This window comes from Pterocles gutturalis, unplaced genomic scaffold (assembly GCF_000699245.1).
Source record: "Pterocles gutturalis isolate BGI_N339 unplaced genomic scaffold, ASM69924v1 scaffold19230, whole genome shotgun sequence".
NCBI classification, from domain to species: domain Eukaryota; kingdom Metazoa; phylum Chordata; class Aves; order Pterocliformes; family Pteroclidae; genus Pterocles; species Pterocles gutturalis.
Genome location: NW_010146331.1, coordinates 16,126 through 34,510, shown reverse-complemented (window position 1 = coordinate 34,510; position 18,385 = coordinate 16,126). Strand labels below are relative to the sequence as shown.

The 18,385-nt window shown below is 37.1% G+C and overlaps 1 protein-coding gene across 1 annotated transcript in view; it reads right to left on the bottom strand.

Annotated features, from left to right (window-relative positions):
- Positions 1 to 5,719: 5,719 nt before the first annotated feature.
- Positions 5,720 to 18,385, bottom strand: part of STK24 (serine/threonine kinase 24) — an 18,596-nt gene continuing 5,930 nt past the window's right edge. The window contains exons 4-9 of the mRNA XM_010085710.1: positions 15,637 to 15,822; positions 15,237 to 15,382; positions 12,838 to 12,961; positions 11,832 to 11,900; positions 8,873 to 9,009; positions 5,720 to 6,691 (exon numbers count right to left, since the gene is read on the bottom strand). Coding sequence (XP_010084012.1) covers positions 6,655 to 6,691; positions 8,873 to 9,009; positions 11,832 to 11,900; positions 12,838 to 12,961; positions 15,237 to 15,382; positions 15,637 to 15,822 — 699 coding nt within the window. The 3' untranslated portion in view covers positions 5,720 to 6,654. The remainder of the gene's footprint in view (positions 6,692 to 8,872; positions 9,010 to 11,831; positions 11,901 to 12,837; positions 12,962 to 15,236; positions 15,383 to 15,636; positions 15,823 to 18,385) is intronic.

Genomic DNA, 18,385 nt, shown 5'->3' with positions numbered 1-18,385 from the left:
AAGAAGAGGATGAGCTCCTAACCCCTTGGGACACGCAGCAGTCCCCGTGGCCACATCAGAGCCACCCTGACAAAGGAAAACAAGTATTTCAGCGTACTTACCTCAGCTGTGTGGAAACCTTCCAACCCCTGGGCAAGTACCTTACTGCACTTGCTCTTTTGTTCAGTTATTTCCCTCAAATATCAGTACAGATGTAATGACCACATCTGCCCTTCATGTGCCTTGCATTGCCTCTGTCCATTTATGATATGATGAAGGATGACCTTAGAAAGTCAGTAGGAAAAGCTGAAGACCTTTTTCCCAGTTGCAGGTCCCACAGGCTTCTTCCAAGCCTGTGACCCTTTCCTGTAGGGCTTCAATACTGACCAGGAATGTGAACAATTCTCCATATAGTGATGAAGAGGGGAAGTAACATGGCATAGATGATTAACAACAACTCAGCAGCAGCCTACAGCCCTGGAAAAACAAAGCTGAAGCTGTGATGTGACTATGAAGTGCAGTAGAGGGCTGTTGACCTTATTTCCCCCCCCCCCCATCCCCCCCCCCAAAAAAAAATTATTACGAGCTGTAAAAGAATATCTGCAAAGCCCTACAAGCTTGGTCCCTACAAATATCGTACAATTGGGGTTTTTTTAATGGAAATTATATTGAGGGCCATGCCCTTAATTCAGCTGAAATTGAATTTTGTTTTAGAACACTGGTGCCTGTGGGATACAATCTTTGTTACTGCCATCTCCTGGAGTAGTTTATCTTGAGGTCTCAAAACAAAGCCTTTTATTCACATTCTTGAAATCAGATAACACCTTCTCTAGGTATGTTTCAGTTTCATAACAAGTAAGTTTGGAAAATAATTTTTCTATAACATCTACAGCAAAGATGAAGATACAGTTCTAGTTTTCATGACAGCAGAGCCCAAGCTAGGCTGTGGATGCAACTTCAGAGTATCCAGTCCATTCATCATTCAGCATTTTCACCTTCTTGTATTATCTTTTTTTTTCCCCCCCTTACAGAAAAGAGGTTTATAATAAGACGGTTGTTTGGGTTTTTTTTTCCCTTCTTTACCAATGTGATTTTTAAATATTTTTTTAATGGAACCATTTGACCTGCTGTCCTTTGTCAGCATTTTTCTAGTTCTTTATTCCTAAGGTTAACCCAAAACTGAAATAATGGTAAGAGAATAAAAGTGACTGTCTTGACAGTTCTGTCTTACAATCAGCTGAAGTCTGTGTGTGCGAATAAAACTCATGGTTTACTAGAAAGCTGTAATATGTGAAAGCACGCACTTTTAACCATGATTCACATCACACTGTTGTCCATCTAACCAACTGAGGAGTGGAGACATGCAGGGTTACTGTGTGCCAGGTTAGTAGCCATGACTGAATTCTCATGTTACAGTAGTGGGAAAAAACCAACCCTCAAACTGGTCTCTCCAAAAGATTTACTCGTTTTGTTGTTACTCACCAGGAATAATTAGTTGCCAGCTTCAAATAATTAACATGTAAAAGCAACACAGGAACTGTACTGCCATAGGACATTGCACCACATGCAATGGGATCAGCAAAGCCTGGGCTACTGTGAATTTATTTATTTTTTTCCACAAGACTAACCATCTCCATCACATCTCTGCTGTCTAACTTAACTTTCATTAAAATGTATTTATTAATATACCTCAGGCCTACCTATTTTCACAAGATTTTACTTAAATGCTGTTGAGACCTCAGTGCCTTTGGAAATTCATCTGACACCAGCCAAAAAAAAATGACAGCCTGAAAGACAAGTTAGCAGGTAGGGAAAAACATGCTGTGATTGATTGCAGAAATCTTGATAAAGGTCTCCCACTAGAGAAAAGAGGTCTCACAAGGAAAACTTGTTTTCAAAACAAAACCAGGGGCAATATCCTACCATTCCATCAGCCAAGAACAAAACAGAAACAAACAGGACCTGAAAAGCCTGATTTTGACCATTTTTCCTTTTTTTTAAACAGGACCAATTACATGGTGGTCTCCCTCAAAAGAAAACATAATTATGGATGTGCAGATCCATAACTCCAGTTCCTAGAGCACATAAACATTCCCTCCCTGCCCCCAAGGGCACATAAAAGTTGGTAGATTTAAAAACAAACAAACAAAAAATACCCCCAAAAAATGGTAACATGGCCCCCACACATTTTTTAACAGAAGACAGTAATGAAATAGAATTCCAGGAGTGCAGCTGTCACACAGTTTGTCTCTCAGTTAGATGGTAATTAAGGAGGCGATGTTTGGGGTTAAGCTCATGCCACTTGATGAAACTTCATCAGTTTCACTGGGCTGGCAGGATGGGGAATACAAAGCAGGTTTTAAATCGTTGCCATCTGTAAATGGGCACATCATTGTCTTACTTTAGGACAAACTGTAATAGCAAGCTACACATATTTAAACCAAACCAGTACATGATCAATCACGTGTATGTGTGGATAAAAAAAAACCTTAATCAAGAAAAGAACTGAACTTCCCACATGGTTACTCCATCTGTGATACATAACCTTACAAATTTCCCAACAGAAAAAAATATTCTCAATGTTCTTGCTCAGAAAGCGGTGTGTGTGTTTACACGAGAGTTTTCTCTTGCACAAATTCTGCGACAACAAACTGAACACTGATTTATAAACTTCCTGCTTACCATTACTGACATGTGGGCAATAACTGAGCTAGAAACCTGCAAGAGCATCCCCCCCCACGAGGAGACCCCTAAATCCCATCTTACTGACCACTCGGATGGCAAAATTTCATGAAACTTTTCCTTCTTTATTTCTAGGTCATGTAGTTTACAAGGAGTTTTTTATTATGTCGGTGTAGAGTGACAAAAGTAAAATTTAAGTACAGACTTGTAAACAGGCAGCAACATTACAGAAAACAAGATGTACACTTTAATTGTCCTCTGTAACCATGCTTTAAAGGAAGGCAGAAAACCATCACATACAATTTGTCTACTGCATATGCTCAGTGCAATTACTAGCACATCTGCAAAATAGAGTTAAAAAGAGCAAGCTTGCAGATTTGTGCTATACTTTAAGCTCCTCCCCGGCAACTTAAAAAAAAAATTTGTGATTATACTGATCCTTGCATTAAACCTGTGCTTATCAGCACCTCCGATAATCTTCCACTGGTGAAATTTTTGAAGGCAAAAATATGTTTCCTTAAAAGTAAGGCTAATGTAAAACTACTACAAGCTGGTGCCATGTTGTTTAAAAAACAATTCAGAATGCCACATAAAGTAGTGAGAGCTAAATGAGACATTTCCCAAGGCCAGTGAAAGCACAGGCAGATGAAGGAGTTCTTTGCTGGTTTGGGCCAACACACATATTCTTACTTTCCCCTTCCTGTACCGAGAGGGCAGATCACAACAGCGAAATCATTCTACAGTAATTGGTTCATCTGTTCATGCCCACGTGGACATACACAAAATGTTTGGAACTGCAAAGGAACCATGGCACTGCAGAGAAAGAGCTGCTTTGTTATTACACCAAAAGCATCTGTGCTATAGCCATCATGCCGTCATCCTTTAGTAAACTGGTGATCAACTACAAAGTGCAGCTGCAAGGAAAATTAAGTTAAAAAAATAGATTACACATCTGATACTTACAAAAAGCAAGCCTTCAGTTCAAATGACTGATTTTTTTTTTTAAACATTGAGTTTACTTACTGTCCAATCTTAAAATCCCTGACAAATAAGCAGATCCACTAATTTAAATGTTTGCATAAATAGGGATAGTTTGTCGCTCAGTATATTCAAGACTGAGTGAAGTAGTACTACCTACACAGAAAAATCATCAGTGCGACATTATAACACAGAAATGTTTTTAGCATGAAACTATCTCAAAAATATCAATACACTTCTTTCAGCAACTGAGGCCATGCTTCTTTCAAATGAAGCTCCACTTCTGTTACCAATACAGATCTGATTTTTAAAGCATCGATACTTTTCAGTAGCAAAGGATTGTAATTTTACATTCAAGATGCAGCACGCTTTTTTCAGTGAATTTCAGTTTAAGATATAGTCTATATTTAAATAATCTATATATTACATATAAAAATACACATCTCTACCATAAATGAGGTCTGGCCTTTTTCTAAATGTCCCAGCCTTTTTGCCAATTGCCCTTGGTGTAGGTCTTACTCATTTTAAGCTCCTAAACCAAGGGACACATTCACCAAGCAAATTCTGCCACCATCTACTCAAGAGAAGTACTTCTTCAACATACAGTCCTGGAATGCAACTAAAATGCAACTCAAAAAAAAAAAAAAATGCATGTATGCCTTTTAAAATGATTGTTCAAAAATAGTGTACCTTAGAACATCAGTTCATTTTCTGATTGACAAATTCTTGAAGTTCCAGTCAGCACTGTAAATTTAATGTCCTCACTAAATCTCTGAGTTCTGTGCATCTCCAAGTAAGTTCCCTTTAATTTCAAATCCTTACATTAACAGATGACTGGGGAAAAACTTCCATTAACGTATTTCTATTTCAAATGCAAACACATCTGTTTATTTCCCTGTGCTGTAACAGCAGGTATTTATTCAGTGGCTGAAAGCTGTAATATTGAGATGTCAACAGGTGAATTTCCCATTGCACCGTATTCAAATGCACATTGCACAACAGTAGCGCTAAATTTGTTTTCCTCAAGGGTAAGCCTAGCCTTAATGTTTAAGAGCACACAAACCAACATATTTAAATATATTAATCCAAGAGGAGTTATAAACCACTGCTCAACATATGCATTGTTCAATTTACCTTAAATTCACTTAGCCACAAAGGAAAACCATTGCCTCATTATGCTAGAAGATGCGTTGTGCGTTAAGAACTTGGCTACAATGAGTGCTCACACCCATTTCTTTCCACTACTGTTTCAACCTGGGCTAGAAGTTTCATAGCTCTGTTACCAGGACAGTGTGCTCTTACTGTTAAATTATTAAATTAATAATTAAGGCTTATTAATACGCATAGAATAAGGGCTACCATGGTGATATGAAATCCTGCAATCAGACCTCACCAGCTTTCAGAATGATTAGAGAACCTGGGCCTTTTTGTAGCAAGCCAGGTAGATATGCCTATACTTTTAAAATTTTCATCCTTTCTGTTCCAAAACTCGTATCTATACTAAAAAAAAAAAAAATACAACAACAAAAAACACCAAACAGATAAATTACCTCACTGTCATGCAAAACAAAATCATCAATTTCTTCATTAAAAACAAGGCAAAAATGCTCTCTTAGCCAGCAGAATAAGAAGCACCTGATAATAGCCTTGGTGAAGCAAACCAAGGTAAACCTCAGAGTAATACTGTAGAAAACAAGTGCCGCCTAATCAACTGCATGTGTAACTGATGTTACTATTTCCAAGAACTATAAATAAAACCTTAAGTCAGCTATCTAGGAGCACTCACGGGAACAGTGGAAATTTCAAAATTCAGAATTTTTAAGAAGTTTTACTTTTTTGCGGGGAGACAAGTAAAAGGACATAGCATACAACACTCGGGCTCAGTTCTGCAGTCCTTCTGCCTGACATCTATCACTTTCAGTAAAGAGATGCACAGACTTAGGCAGCACAACTGAATATTGAATCTATGGCTAATTTTTCTTTTACGCTCTTCACTTTAATGATGAAAATAGGCATGATGAAGAAATACCTGTCATGGTCTCAGAGCCAACATCTTGAGATTTTTCAGAATAAATGAAGGTAAAAAAGGTTTATTTGTGTGAGCATTCAAACATGTTCAGGTGAAAAAAAAAGATTGTATCTGGATTTCACTACGAGCTTCACAAATATCTGTTACTAAAACTGAACAGTACATAGGGTTCAGAATTTGCATTGGCACAACTTAAAACTGAAAATATGAAAGAGCTCATTCTTTAGGAAAAATAATAATTGACATTTAAAGCTTTGAGAGACAAGGTGTATTAAAACAACCAGAAGTAGTACCATAATTAGAAAGTCACACTCAGAACATAGATAAAAAGGAGCAAATACAGGAGAAACAGAATCAAGTTGTGTCTTTGCTGAGGTACAAACAGAAGGTTCCATAGTACAGGATTAACTCTTTCAATGGCAAATCCTTCACGTACAAAAATCAAACCAAGATTCACTTATCACATAATTCAAAATTTACATGTAATCAAGGCAAGGCAATGCTCAGTTATGGCCTGTCAAATATTTACCCCACTAACACTATCTACAGAAGCACTTTACCATTTTGTACACAGTGATTCCTTATGCACGTGGAAAAGCTTTCAGTTAAAAAAAGACATTATATACATATCTGTACACAACTCCAACAAACATACTCCATCTCCTAGTGGAATTCTTAAAGCAAGATACCTGAGGTTTCTCAATATCTTCAATTTCTCTATCACAAACCTAAATATACATTTCAGATATTACAAAAAGACACCTCCCTGGAATATGTGCATTATCCTTAAAAAAAAATTATAGCTTTAAGGAGCTGAAAAAGACTGCCTCCATCCAAGAGACTTCATTTTCACTCTGGCACATTTAGCAATGTCCTTCCACCCAAGGTCATTCAGGTGACTGAAGACCAGAACAACATTACGGTGTGCGCCTTCAATGCAGACACTGTGGGATCTCTGCTGTCTTAGAAAAGTCAGGAACAGCACGTCAGTAGGATGAAGTACTTCCCCCAGGTAGTGAATATCTGAAGAGAAAAATAAATAGTTATTATTGTGACTTACAGGAAGGTGTTCTGCAACAAGCAGCTAACAGTTATTCCATTTTATGCTATTGAAGTTCCAGCCTTTTTCCCTGCAGAATGACATCCACCATGTCACCAAAGCTGTCATGCTTTAAAGACAAAAGCCACGGATGTGAACGACATGTAAAATACACCCTTTTAGAACATCAGAACGTATATCTAATGAATAGCAACAACCTGTGTTCAAGTATGTTACTGAGAAGTATACGATGATGTAAGAATTCCGTACACTGGGGGCAACATTTAGTGATTCCAGATTTCCTAGATGGCAGTTTTACATCATAATCTTTCCAAAATATTGCTGGGGCAGGAAATCTATTTCTTGGTCTAAGCAGAGTCTTAACTCATCCAAAGAAAGAAGCATACATTTTAATCATGTTAAGCTTTCATGATAAAACATCAGAGAAAAAAACTGGATGGGGAAGGTAAATGGATTCACTCAAGTTACTGAGCAGCAATTCTGAGGGTCCCAACTAATTCACTCAGACAAATTTGGGAAATCCAATTTTAACCAATCACAAGGGGAATGAAAATCTCATTAAAAACATCTTGTTGAAGAGTGATCTTCAGTAGTTAGCTATGAAATTGAGAGAATATTATAAGTGGATACAATGAATGACTTGATATAACAGAGCACATTTCTTGTAATATTCAAACAAGTATTCAAAACACCGTATTTTCAGAAGTTGACTAGCTCCAAATATACCTTTATCCATGAGAGGTACCTAATAAGCTACTGAATGGTTCAAACTCCTTTTTAGAGGGGGGATCCTGCCATTCATTTCTTTCACTCACTTTCTGGAAGGCGTGCTAGTCATGATCATATCCTAGCTAAGTATCATCCCTGGTATAAAAAGAAGTTCACCCAGATGTGACCCATCAACAACCATTCTCTATGAATATTTTCCTCCAAGAAAATGAAATGCCTCCTTCCACTGCTATAAGACACCATGACCAAGAAAAACAGCAATAGTCCAAGAAAGCAGACGAGAAGGAAAACAAAACACTGAACAGGTATGTAAAGGGTTCTGAAATCTGTCTCCTAGGACAAAAATTATGACTGCTGCTGTCGTGACAGGAACAAGTAGGATCATCTGCAGCATCCACAAAAAAGTGCCCAGGGGAAAGCCTGTCTTCCACATGGTCATTTTCAGCTTCAATTGCAGCATCAAAAGTCTCTGAGGTTCCCAGTTCCAGGAAGGCCCTGTACCAGAGTTGACAGAAACTTAACACAGAACTACTGGGCTGATGAAAGACTGGGGTCAGGTTTGGAACCCCTAATGGAAACAAACTGAGACAGAAGGTCTAGAACTCTTTCAAGCCTGCCACAATGAACTAAAAGGAGAATCAGAACATCTTGCATCAAGGAGTGACCTTTTAACAATAGAGATGCTGACTGGGCTCCATGCGTAACAGCCCAGAAAGCAAGAAACACAATTGCTTGCAGATTTCTTGGCATTGATTTTTACTGCAAGACAAAGTGTCAGCCTGGCAATCCTCTACTTTAACTTCAAATGTGTGAATTCTTAAACTTTACCAAGCTGTGGTTAGAGACAGTATAAGGGAGACACCTGCTCAGAGTGATCTTTTTCAAGATAGCAGTCCATGATTAATCATTGCCATTATTTTTTTCTAGTACTAAGCAAGCCAACCTGGATGGCGTAGATTCACAACAGCTGTGGCCTTCTGGATTCAAGGTTGCATTTAAAGCCTCTTCAAGCAGTAATTCTGAAATGTATACCCCTGATCTTTTCTTATGCAGCATTTAAAAGAACAGCAAATTGAGTGTTTGTTAAGAATATATTCCTAACCTAGGCAGTTAGAAAATCACTTATGAAATTTTGAAAACTGCAGAGGGAAGAGGCTGTCCAGTCTCACTTGACACACAACATGCACACAAACAGGATGGATGTACGTATGGGCTATCACCTGAAGCCAGAAATTAGAAATGCTAATATGAATAGGTTTTTTTCTCCTAAGCAAACACAACTGTACAAACTGTATGCACAAGCGTTTTTTCCTCTATCATACATAGAAATCAATTCTTATAATTTAATGCTAGTCAAATATTTGTAGAATCAGATCTACAATTTTCTGTAACCCTTAGTGAAACAGTTTCACTACCTCTGAAGCCTCTGCACAAGGTGTGACACCATGTTATCTGCAATGCCCGGACAAGCCTCTTCAGCTAAATAAATAGCCTTTCTTAGTTCTTCTATGGAATCTGTGTTACCACCACATGCTTCACTCTTCTCTTTCAACTGAAAGAAAAACAGGAAGAGATATATTAATAATAAGATGTTCATAAATATTTCTATAAATTATATAATGCAAAAGCTTGTTAGGAAGTGATCACCAGCATTAACAATGTCAGGATTTGACATTCATTATACACCCTCACATCCTGAAGATTATTTTCATCCTGAAGTTAGTCTTTGCAGTAGTTATGCAGACATCATTCATCTTCACAAGTCTTCAATCATTCACATATCCTTTTCAACATGCTCATATTCAACATTTATGACAAAGTATCCCAAGAAAGATGCACTACTTACCTGTAGTGGTATGGGTTCAAGATGTGCTGCTTATACATACTCGCTTTAGTATACATACTTAGTACATACAGTACACCTATAAATTGTACGTATACGCTGCAGCTGCACTTGTGCAAGTACTGTTAGAAAATTTTTCCACCCTGTCAACTTTATTAACAGAATACCCTGAGCACACTCATCTCTCCCCTGAAACAAAGGATCCCACGATTAGGCAGGAACTGAGGGCTCAGAGGAACCGTCTCATTATTTCACTTATGTAGGAGCTGGTATAACATGCCAAGTACAGCTGGTAAAATGCTTTCTTTCCCAGAACTCACTAAAGAACATTCAAAAATCTCAGCAGAGTCTGGGCTTCCTTGGAAGCAAGTGTCATGTTACAAGTAGTAAGGGTGACCGAAGCAGGGGGTGGCCTTTTTTCAGGGACTGGACTTTCCCCAGCAGCTTAGATGCCTGCATTTACCAGTTTCTCTGCATGTTTATTACTACACCTGTTGCCACGAGCTGCTTTGCAGTATCTTCTTAAGAAGGACAGAATCAAAGTAATTTCTCAGGGAAAAAAGAAAAATACTTTAGTGGAAGCTGACTAGGCTTCTAAGTGCTTCCTAACTAAAAATTTGAGTTGTTCACACATAACTGAAGAACAGTGAAATATTTTTCTACATCTCTCTCTCTCTCCAAATTAATTAATTTAAGAGTCATCTCTTAATGCTGGACCTATAGCCAATCTGCCTTTATGCCATTTCTGCCAGTAATGAAGAAAGGTTAGCTTGAACAAATGGAAAAGTTTGTGCTATTTTCTGGGATATAATGTGGGCATGCATATACTTTTCGCCCTAGTTAAGTACAGCACAAGGGATTGTCACATGCAATAAGCATAATCCTCAGAAAGCAGCAAAAAAGCAAAATTAATAGATCAAGACAATTTTTAGTTCAGTGTAGTACAGGACATTCTGGAGAGAACTAAGTGGCAGTGAAGTTCTTCAGAGATGTTCAAACACTAAAGCAGCCTTTCAGGGCTTTCTGAAGTGGACTTTCAACAGGTGTCAGGAACAACAGCTCAAGAGTTGCCATCAGCATTGAGGAAAGGTTTTTCTTTAAAAAGGAATCAGTCTTGCAAAGGAAAACATGAACGAAATAAACATTGTTCTAGTTCCACATTTAGCGATGGCTTATAGCTATGTTAGGGTAGGTAACTTGGGTCTCAACAAAAAGAAATCAAGAGGACTGTGTGCATATACAACAGCAAAGGTACAACCACAGCAGTAGGAAGGCTTCTCCACTCTTCTTTCACTGCTGCTTGTGTCCTGAAAATGCAATGGGAAGCAAGAAAGGCAAAGAATGACACAGCAGCTAGTTAACAATACCATGGGAAGGAAGAACCCAGAGCAAAGACATCTAGAAGACAGATAATAAAGGGCATGGTAGACAGAAAATGAAAAACAAAGAAAGGATAAAAATGGAGGATGGAGCGTGAAAGACACTGGATGCAGGACATATAATGCTGCTTTGTATTGGAAAAGGAGAAGGAAGACGTAAAGGAGATGCACAGCAACCAGAAAAATGTTTGTGAGATAGAAGGGTAGGGAATTGAAAGAAAACTCTCAAACAGAGGCAAGCAAGTGGGTAATACACAAAGAACTGCAACAGAAAATGCAAAAAAAAAAAAAACCCTTTTTAAAGCATTTCTCCGCTTTACATAGTAGAACGACAGGCTTACCCAATACCAGAGTCTGAATAACCAATAGAAAGATCATCCCCTTTAAATAAGCTTAAACTGCCTTACTGCACTTAATATTCCTAATGAGCAGCATGCAAAATTCAATGATAATCCTCTGAAGCAGGACTTTATTCATTACAACAAAATTAAGACAACATCCTTTTATTATAACAATTTCTCAAACTTTATTTCTGTAACAGTTACAATGATTTAAATCATTATTTAAATAAAAAAAATCCATACCAAAGCTAGGGTAAGAGAGGTGGTTTTGTTTCTTAGAGGTCTATCAACTTTTTTAAATAATCAAATCTTCCTAAATATCTGGCTTCCCTTTCATATGATTTTATTTTAAAGCTGTTTTAAAGTATTTGGAAAAAAACAAATATAATATATATATATATTTCAGAATGGGAACAGTTTTGAACACTGAAATTCAAAAGTTAAGTTCTTGTTGATCTGGTCCACAGCCATATCTTGGAACATGATTTGTAACAGATAAAATGACAGATAAAGAGATAAAGCAGTGTCAAAAAACATAATGATGTAATTCAAACATTCACATACCTTTTTGGTTTTAATGTTCATTGCTTCAGGCTAGCATGGTTGATGTTGCTACCATGGATATGAAGCATTGTTAGAAGCAAAACAAAGATCTCAAAAGCAGACATGCATGAAAGCAAAGGGTACAGCTAAAACTGTAAGAGATCAAGTTCCAAATGGGTTGTAGAAACCTTAGGTATCATTCATCATATTTTTCTGCTTTTCAGAGACATGAACCCTGGAAGTACTAAGCTTTAAAGCAATAACTTACCTCTGCAAATAAAGGTGATACAACTGTAGACAGGCATTGGGATAGAGGCCTCTTTGGGATATCCTTTTCCTTTAAAGAAAACAAAATTCTGACTAATTTTATTTCTGAAAATAAGCATCCTCCTTGTATTCTGTTTCTAATTAAAGAAAAAATAGTTCCAACATGCTACACTTTATGAAAAATCTATTTCTATGTATATACAAACATGTAAGATGTTCTACAACAGACTATTCCAAAGCACTGTGGAAAATGGAGGCTGAACTAAAATTTGAGGCAGCAGCACCTCAAATACATGAAAACTCAAAATGAAAAAAAAAAAAACACCACCAAACAAAACCAAAACACAATCCTACTGCGCATGTACTAAATCACAGACATGCTGCTATTTACTAGGTACCTCCCATATGATACAATATTTTTTTTCTTATATTCCCCTAGTTCTGCTAACAGCACACACATAGAATTTTCAGAGCCAGAATAGCAACCGCTTTCCCCAGCCGTACAGGTTGCAGAAAATATGATGGAGCAGCTCCTAAACATCTCTTATTCTGTTTTTTGAGGGTTTTGACGTTTGGGTTTTTTTGGACACATGCACATTCTATTCTTTGCTACACTGTAGTCTTTTTTTTCCCTAAAAGACAGAATGCCTTCCCCAAAAGCCCAGCCTAGCTTTCTACTGTACTGGTTTAAGTTTACTTTACAGAAGGAAGATTTTAAAAATAAAATATTGCCTGGTCTTCCTCCAGTGGTAATATTTCACAAACTACAGAAATATTTTGGTACATATTTCACAAGCTACAGAAAAGGGACACATTTACAGAACACCCAAACTTCAAGACTTCCTCAAAATGTTTTGTGAAAGGCAACTGTAGAATATACATTTTTAGCAAAAGTTCTTGAAGTTTTACAATTTAAGTGCTTTTAAAAGTATAAAATAAGAATCAACCCACTAAATTATTAAAGCAAGAATTATCTTCTTGTATAATACAGTCAACATTTTGAGCACCTTATTTCTTTGCAACTCCAAAGGCTGCGCTGCTCCATTCTCTAGATTCTTTGGGTCTTTTTCTCTTATTGTAAAGATCCACTCTCCTGAATCACTCCCACCTGAAGCCTGCCCATCTGGTTCACTTCAAGGGAGAGGAAAAAAATAAAAATATTTATTAGCTACACATTATTGTCCATGTTCAATCAATATACATGCTAAACATAAAAACTACAGTCAACACCAAAATCAGGATTCTATTGTGCAAGCCAATAAGTGTAAAGACAAGTATGAAAAGTAATGTAATTTATCTTTTGGGGAAATTAAAAAAATGAAACCAAGATACTTCATTAAATGTTAAATTAACAACAAAAAGAAAGAGAGGCATTACAGACTGAAAACGTTTTCCCCAGTTACATAAACAAGTAACGTGAAGTGTTTATTGCTATCTGAAGCAATAGTACCTTAGCAGAGGTACCTCAAATCATTAGGGAAAGGGGAAAAAGTTAGAAGACTTAATTCACTTTTTTGCCTAGAAAAACAGCTAAAACACTAGCTTAGAATACCTTTGAGGAAGAGAGTTCATCCCCAGCCCATTAGCAAAGTAAATTTCCCACTTCAAAGGAATTGGTTAAAAAAGTACAGATACAGCATGCCTTCAACAAACCACATCACCATAAGTCAATCTTTTGCCTCATTGATGGCATAATAATTTTTTCTGTAACTTCTGCTAAGTTAAAAGAACAAAAATATTTATGCTTACAATAATGAGTCACTGCGTTACATTTCTCCTCTAACTACCATAAATATCCTTCTCTAGATTAATTTTTTCTGATCTGTGAATTAAGAGTGATTTGCAAGAAAATCACCAATTAAAAGGCCATCTAGTAGCCATAGTAAGAAAAGTATTTAGCACAGCTTTCCAAGTAAAAAAGCATGTGACCAGTGTAAGAAAATTCTCCAGGATTTCTGCTTGAAGTCCCATAGAACTTCTGGCTGTCACAGAAAGAGGCAAGTCTACCTTCCTTGTATACATTAGCTCTAGCAAGCTGATCCAACAGAAAAATATTTATCGACAGTTAGTATTCCAGCATGCCAAATAAAATCACCCTTTTATCACATCTAATACAATGGCTGCTGTGGAAGCAGAGGAGGGGAAAGCAGGCTTAGACATAACATTAAATTGTCTCATAAGCACCCAGTAACCACTCTAGCTCCATTACTCTCCTGTGCCAAGCTCTCAAAGCTGGTCTGATATTTCACAGGAACAATGAAATGTAACCTCAAAGTTCAGTCAATAACTGACCTGAGACAAGTTTTAGGACTAGTAATTTGCCTTCCAAATCAGACCTGGTTTTGGGCCAGCACCATGCTCAGTGGAAGGCATGAAGCCATTAATAATTTAGGACAAATATACAGCTGTAATGGCAGCTAAGAAATCATAACCAGCCTGATGCTTGCCATTAGCACACAGACTGGAAACGCAAATAATAGTTGCGTTTTCTTTATTTTGAGGAATTTAATCCATTTGTGAATAAATCGTGGCAATCTCTTCACTTGATTTTCAAAAGCATGTAATCTGATGATACCTATTATTTTCAAAATTCCTTTTAGATTAATAGTCATATTTTTAACTGAGTCATAAATATTTGTAATTTGGTTTCCTAAGGAAACCAACTCATGAACCTATGAACAGCTCCATCAAAATTTGATGGAGAGAAATAAAAACTGTAAAGGAAAGAAATCTGAAAATATTTACAACACTTCTCATTTTTCAATAAATAATTTGACATTCCATGACTATCATGCTGTAATGACCCAGCCTTCCTGGAAGGATAGGAAAAAAAAACCCCACCTCTTATAAAAAAAAACTAGGTAATATGGTTTGTACCCCAAAACCACATTATCATGGAACCATTGCCCACTAACCCTCTCTTTATATGCAAAGATATGTTTCTGCCTGTTTATTCAGATAGCCAAAATGAGGAACAACATGCCACCAAGGAGACAACTCCCCTCCTTAGGTGGCCATGTGCACACACAGAACAGTGCATGTGCACACTGCTACCTGGCCACGCAGGGTGAGGCCTACCTTCTGCTCACACAACAGGAGTAACAGTTGGCCTTATGTCTAGGAAGGACCCTAGACACTACATAAAAGAGAAGGTAGCATAGAACGGGCCAGAAGAATTGTTCTCAGTGACTGTTGTTTGCATGAAATCTCTTGCAACACTGAAATCAAGATTGCATTAGTTTACCAAGGCTGCTAAGCTGAAAAGCTGGAAATAGCAGAACTCATGAATATGTGTTGACCTTGAGACCATGGGCATGACCTTAAGAAGTGATGACATATATGTGCTAAAAATAACTACTAGGCTCCTACACTTACAAAGGATATTTTACAAACTCATCAAACTTACGTATCTGAGTCATCAGAACTGGAGTTGTCATGACTTTGTACAGACTTCCATCTCTTGTGCCTATCAATAAGGTCAGTCAGGTAGGAAGTTTTCTTTGAGTTTCGTAAAATAAATTTGTGTTTTAGGAGCTCTTTTGCAGTAGGTCTCTTAAATAAAAAAAAAAAGTATTACTGCATTTGAGAGTGCTAAGTGACTCACTATAAAAAGACTAAGAAATCCAAGCTTCAGTCTTGATACAAATGCAATTTTAAATACATCCAGTATCAAAAAAAAAAAAAAAAGAAAAATATGCTGGTGAATATGTTGCCCCATATGAGAAAAGCTGAACTTCACTAATTCATGTAATCCACGTAAACCAGTCAAGTTCTCTACTATACACTGACAAACAGATGAAACTCACAAAGCTTGGGTCCTTGTTTAAGCAGGCCTCAACAAATTCTTTGAGGGATTTACTGAAGTTTCCTTCCAGCGTTGGTGGATTGTTCTTAGGAATGAGGAACAAAACCTTCATTGGATGTAATTCTGAATGAGGTGGCTCTCCTTTTGCAAGTTCTATGGCCGTTATGCCTAATGACCAGATATCTGCCTGTAAGAAACAATGCTTTTAAGATTAGGTTGGAAAAAGAGAAGGAACAGTGTTGCTTGCAAAGGCAGATATTAAACCTTTACTGTAAATAATTACATATATAAATTGTCTGTGTTCTTGTGGTCTTATGTGGTAATTACATGAAATATACAGAGTTCCTTGGTTGTTTTTACTCTACAGCATAAAGCAGTTCCACATCAGAGTTTTAAAACTTATTGAAATCAATACTATTACATTGGCAGTTATACCTGATCTTGAAACACAAATATTTTTTAAAAAATAATGAGCTGTTACAAACTAGCATTTTATCCACCATATTCAAGTACACTGTGTAAATATGGGGCAAGACTCAAATATTGGCATAAAGGAAAATGTTAAAAGATGCGCAAGATTTTTCCTCAACAAGCATTAGCTAGTACAACCAGCAGAAATTTAACACATTAGAATATAATTTTCCTGGGGTTTAACACTGTCTTATATATCATTATGATTCATAGAGTAGAGAAATTCAGTCTGGGACAGTATTATTCAACTTTTTCAACCCAAGATTTCAACCAGTTAAGTATTTGGACCAAGTAGCTTCTGAAATGTTGACAGCAATTTTCTACCTGATCTGCTTTGTGTAGACCTGACCTTGTGAGCTGTGTCTTGTAGGCCAAAAAGGCCTGATCTAAATCAAACTTCTTTAAGTCATGCACAAGCAAAATGCAGATCCCAAGGCTCACTGCCAAGTTAGATGGACAACAGCAGAGATCAGTGCTAGATCCACTACCATTTAATTTCATTGATGAGTTGGATTCACATTGTTACTGGATGTCATAAAAATGCACATTGTTTTTTTTAGCAAAGATTTGCTTTGTTTCATAGGTGTTAACCATCAAAATGTGCTACTCTTTCTAGGAAACACTGTCTCCCTAGATTCAAATCCTACTGCCAAATCTGCCTGAAGTAATGTAAAGGAATGCATCATAATTCTCTATGTTCTGCTTAAATAACAGACCTAAAAGTCAAAAGAATGGATGAATAAACCCCTCAGAAGGGTGAAAGAAAAAAAAATTCACAGAAACATCTGTTCCAAAGGACAAATTATCAACAAAAAATATTTATGTCTTGTTTTTTTCCTGTTTCTTTTGAAGTGAAAGCAGAAGAAAGACTTATTCTCAGGAAAAGAGGAAAGATCCAAAGTGAGCTGTCTTGTTTTACTCCCAAAAAGAGCATTTGGAAGTTTGCTACACTGTAAACAGATCTATTCCCAGGTACTGGATAGAGTAGAGATTTCATTTGTCACTGCTGTCCTAATTGTGTCTCTAATCCATCTTTCTCTCCTCAATAGAGATGCTAGGTTATCTTTAACTCATACTGGACTACAGGCTGATAGCTGCAATGCATGCATCCATTCTACTATCACACTGACTAAAAACAAGCTCGTCCTTCCTTGTTCAGACAGTATTCTGCTGCTAAAGAGCTCAGTTACTTAATTTCGCAAGTTAAGTATGGAAAAAAACCCTGAGTCAATTAGCATACCATTGAATTTATGAAATTATGTTTTGTTAAGCCATGCTACAGAACTGCCTTCTCATACCGAGAACAGAGGACTACATAAGTAAATCAGCTCCAAGTTTCATTTATCTTAATAACAGCACTATCAACTAAGTCTAATTGTGAGTAACCTCTCTCTAGCAGCAAAGATTTTCTTGCTTATCAAAGAAAAATGTCGCCTGCAAAGGTGAATCTTCGTGTTAACCACTGAGCATGATTATTTCCAATTTATTCAGAATTTCAGTTTCTCAAAGAGAAATGTGTTAAAGCCATATATATGGATAGATTTTCTTCTGACAGACTTGCAGTCACAGACAGAGCATCTGTATATGTGAGTACAAAAATCAAGTTTATATGTGTACATGTGCATAGATATCCACATGCGCACACATACACAAATGCTTCATTTTTTTTCTTCATATATTTATAACCTTCTACTGCTAGTGACCTTCCTCCACAAAAAATGAAAAGTCCAACAAACCACAGCTGCACACTGAACTCTTTGAAGTCCAAGATGGTTTTTGGAAGCCCATTCCTGTTGGAAGCACCAAGAATAAAAATCCCAAATTCCTTGAACTGTAACCTCTCCTTTCACAGATAAAAGAGGATCTCAAAACAGAGAGATGAGTCCCGACTGCATGTGTGTCCAACTAGGCATTTCTAGGATACAGTTGTCTGTAACAATGAAACCCTAGAACAGGTACAAATCAGTCCTCCAAATGGAGAGGGAGAAGCATGACCTTAAGAAGTGATGACACTATAGAATCACTAAGTTTTACCACACATTACGACTTTTACAGTTTCAAATCTTGAACAAAAATTATTTTCCCAAGTTCAGATGAGAGTCAGCAAATCACTAGTAACTACTGTTTATTGCAGTACTACCATAAGCCTTTCATTCACCTCCCATATGAGGACAGGCTGAGAGAGGTGGGGTTGCTCAGCCTGGAGAAGAGAAGGCTCTGGGGAGACCTTAGAGCAGCCTTCCAGTGCTTAAAGGGGGCTACAGGAGAGATGGGGAGGC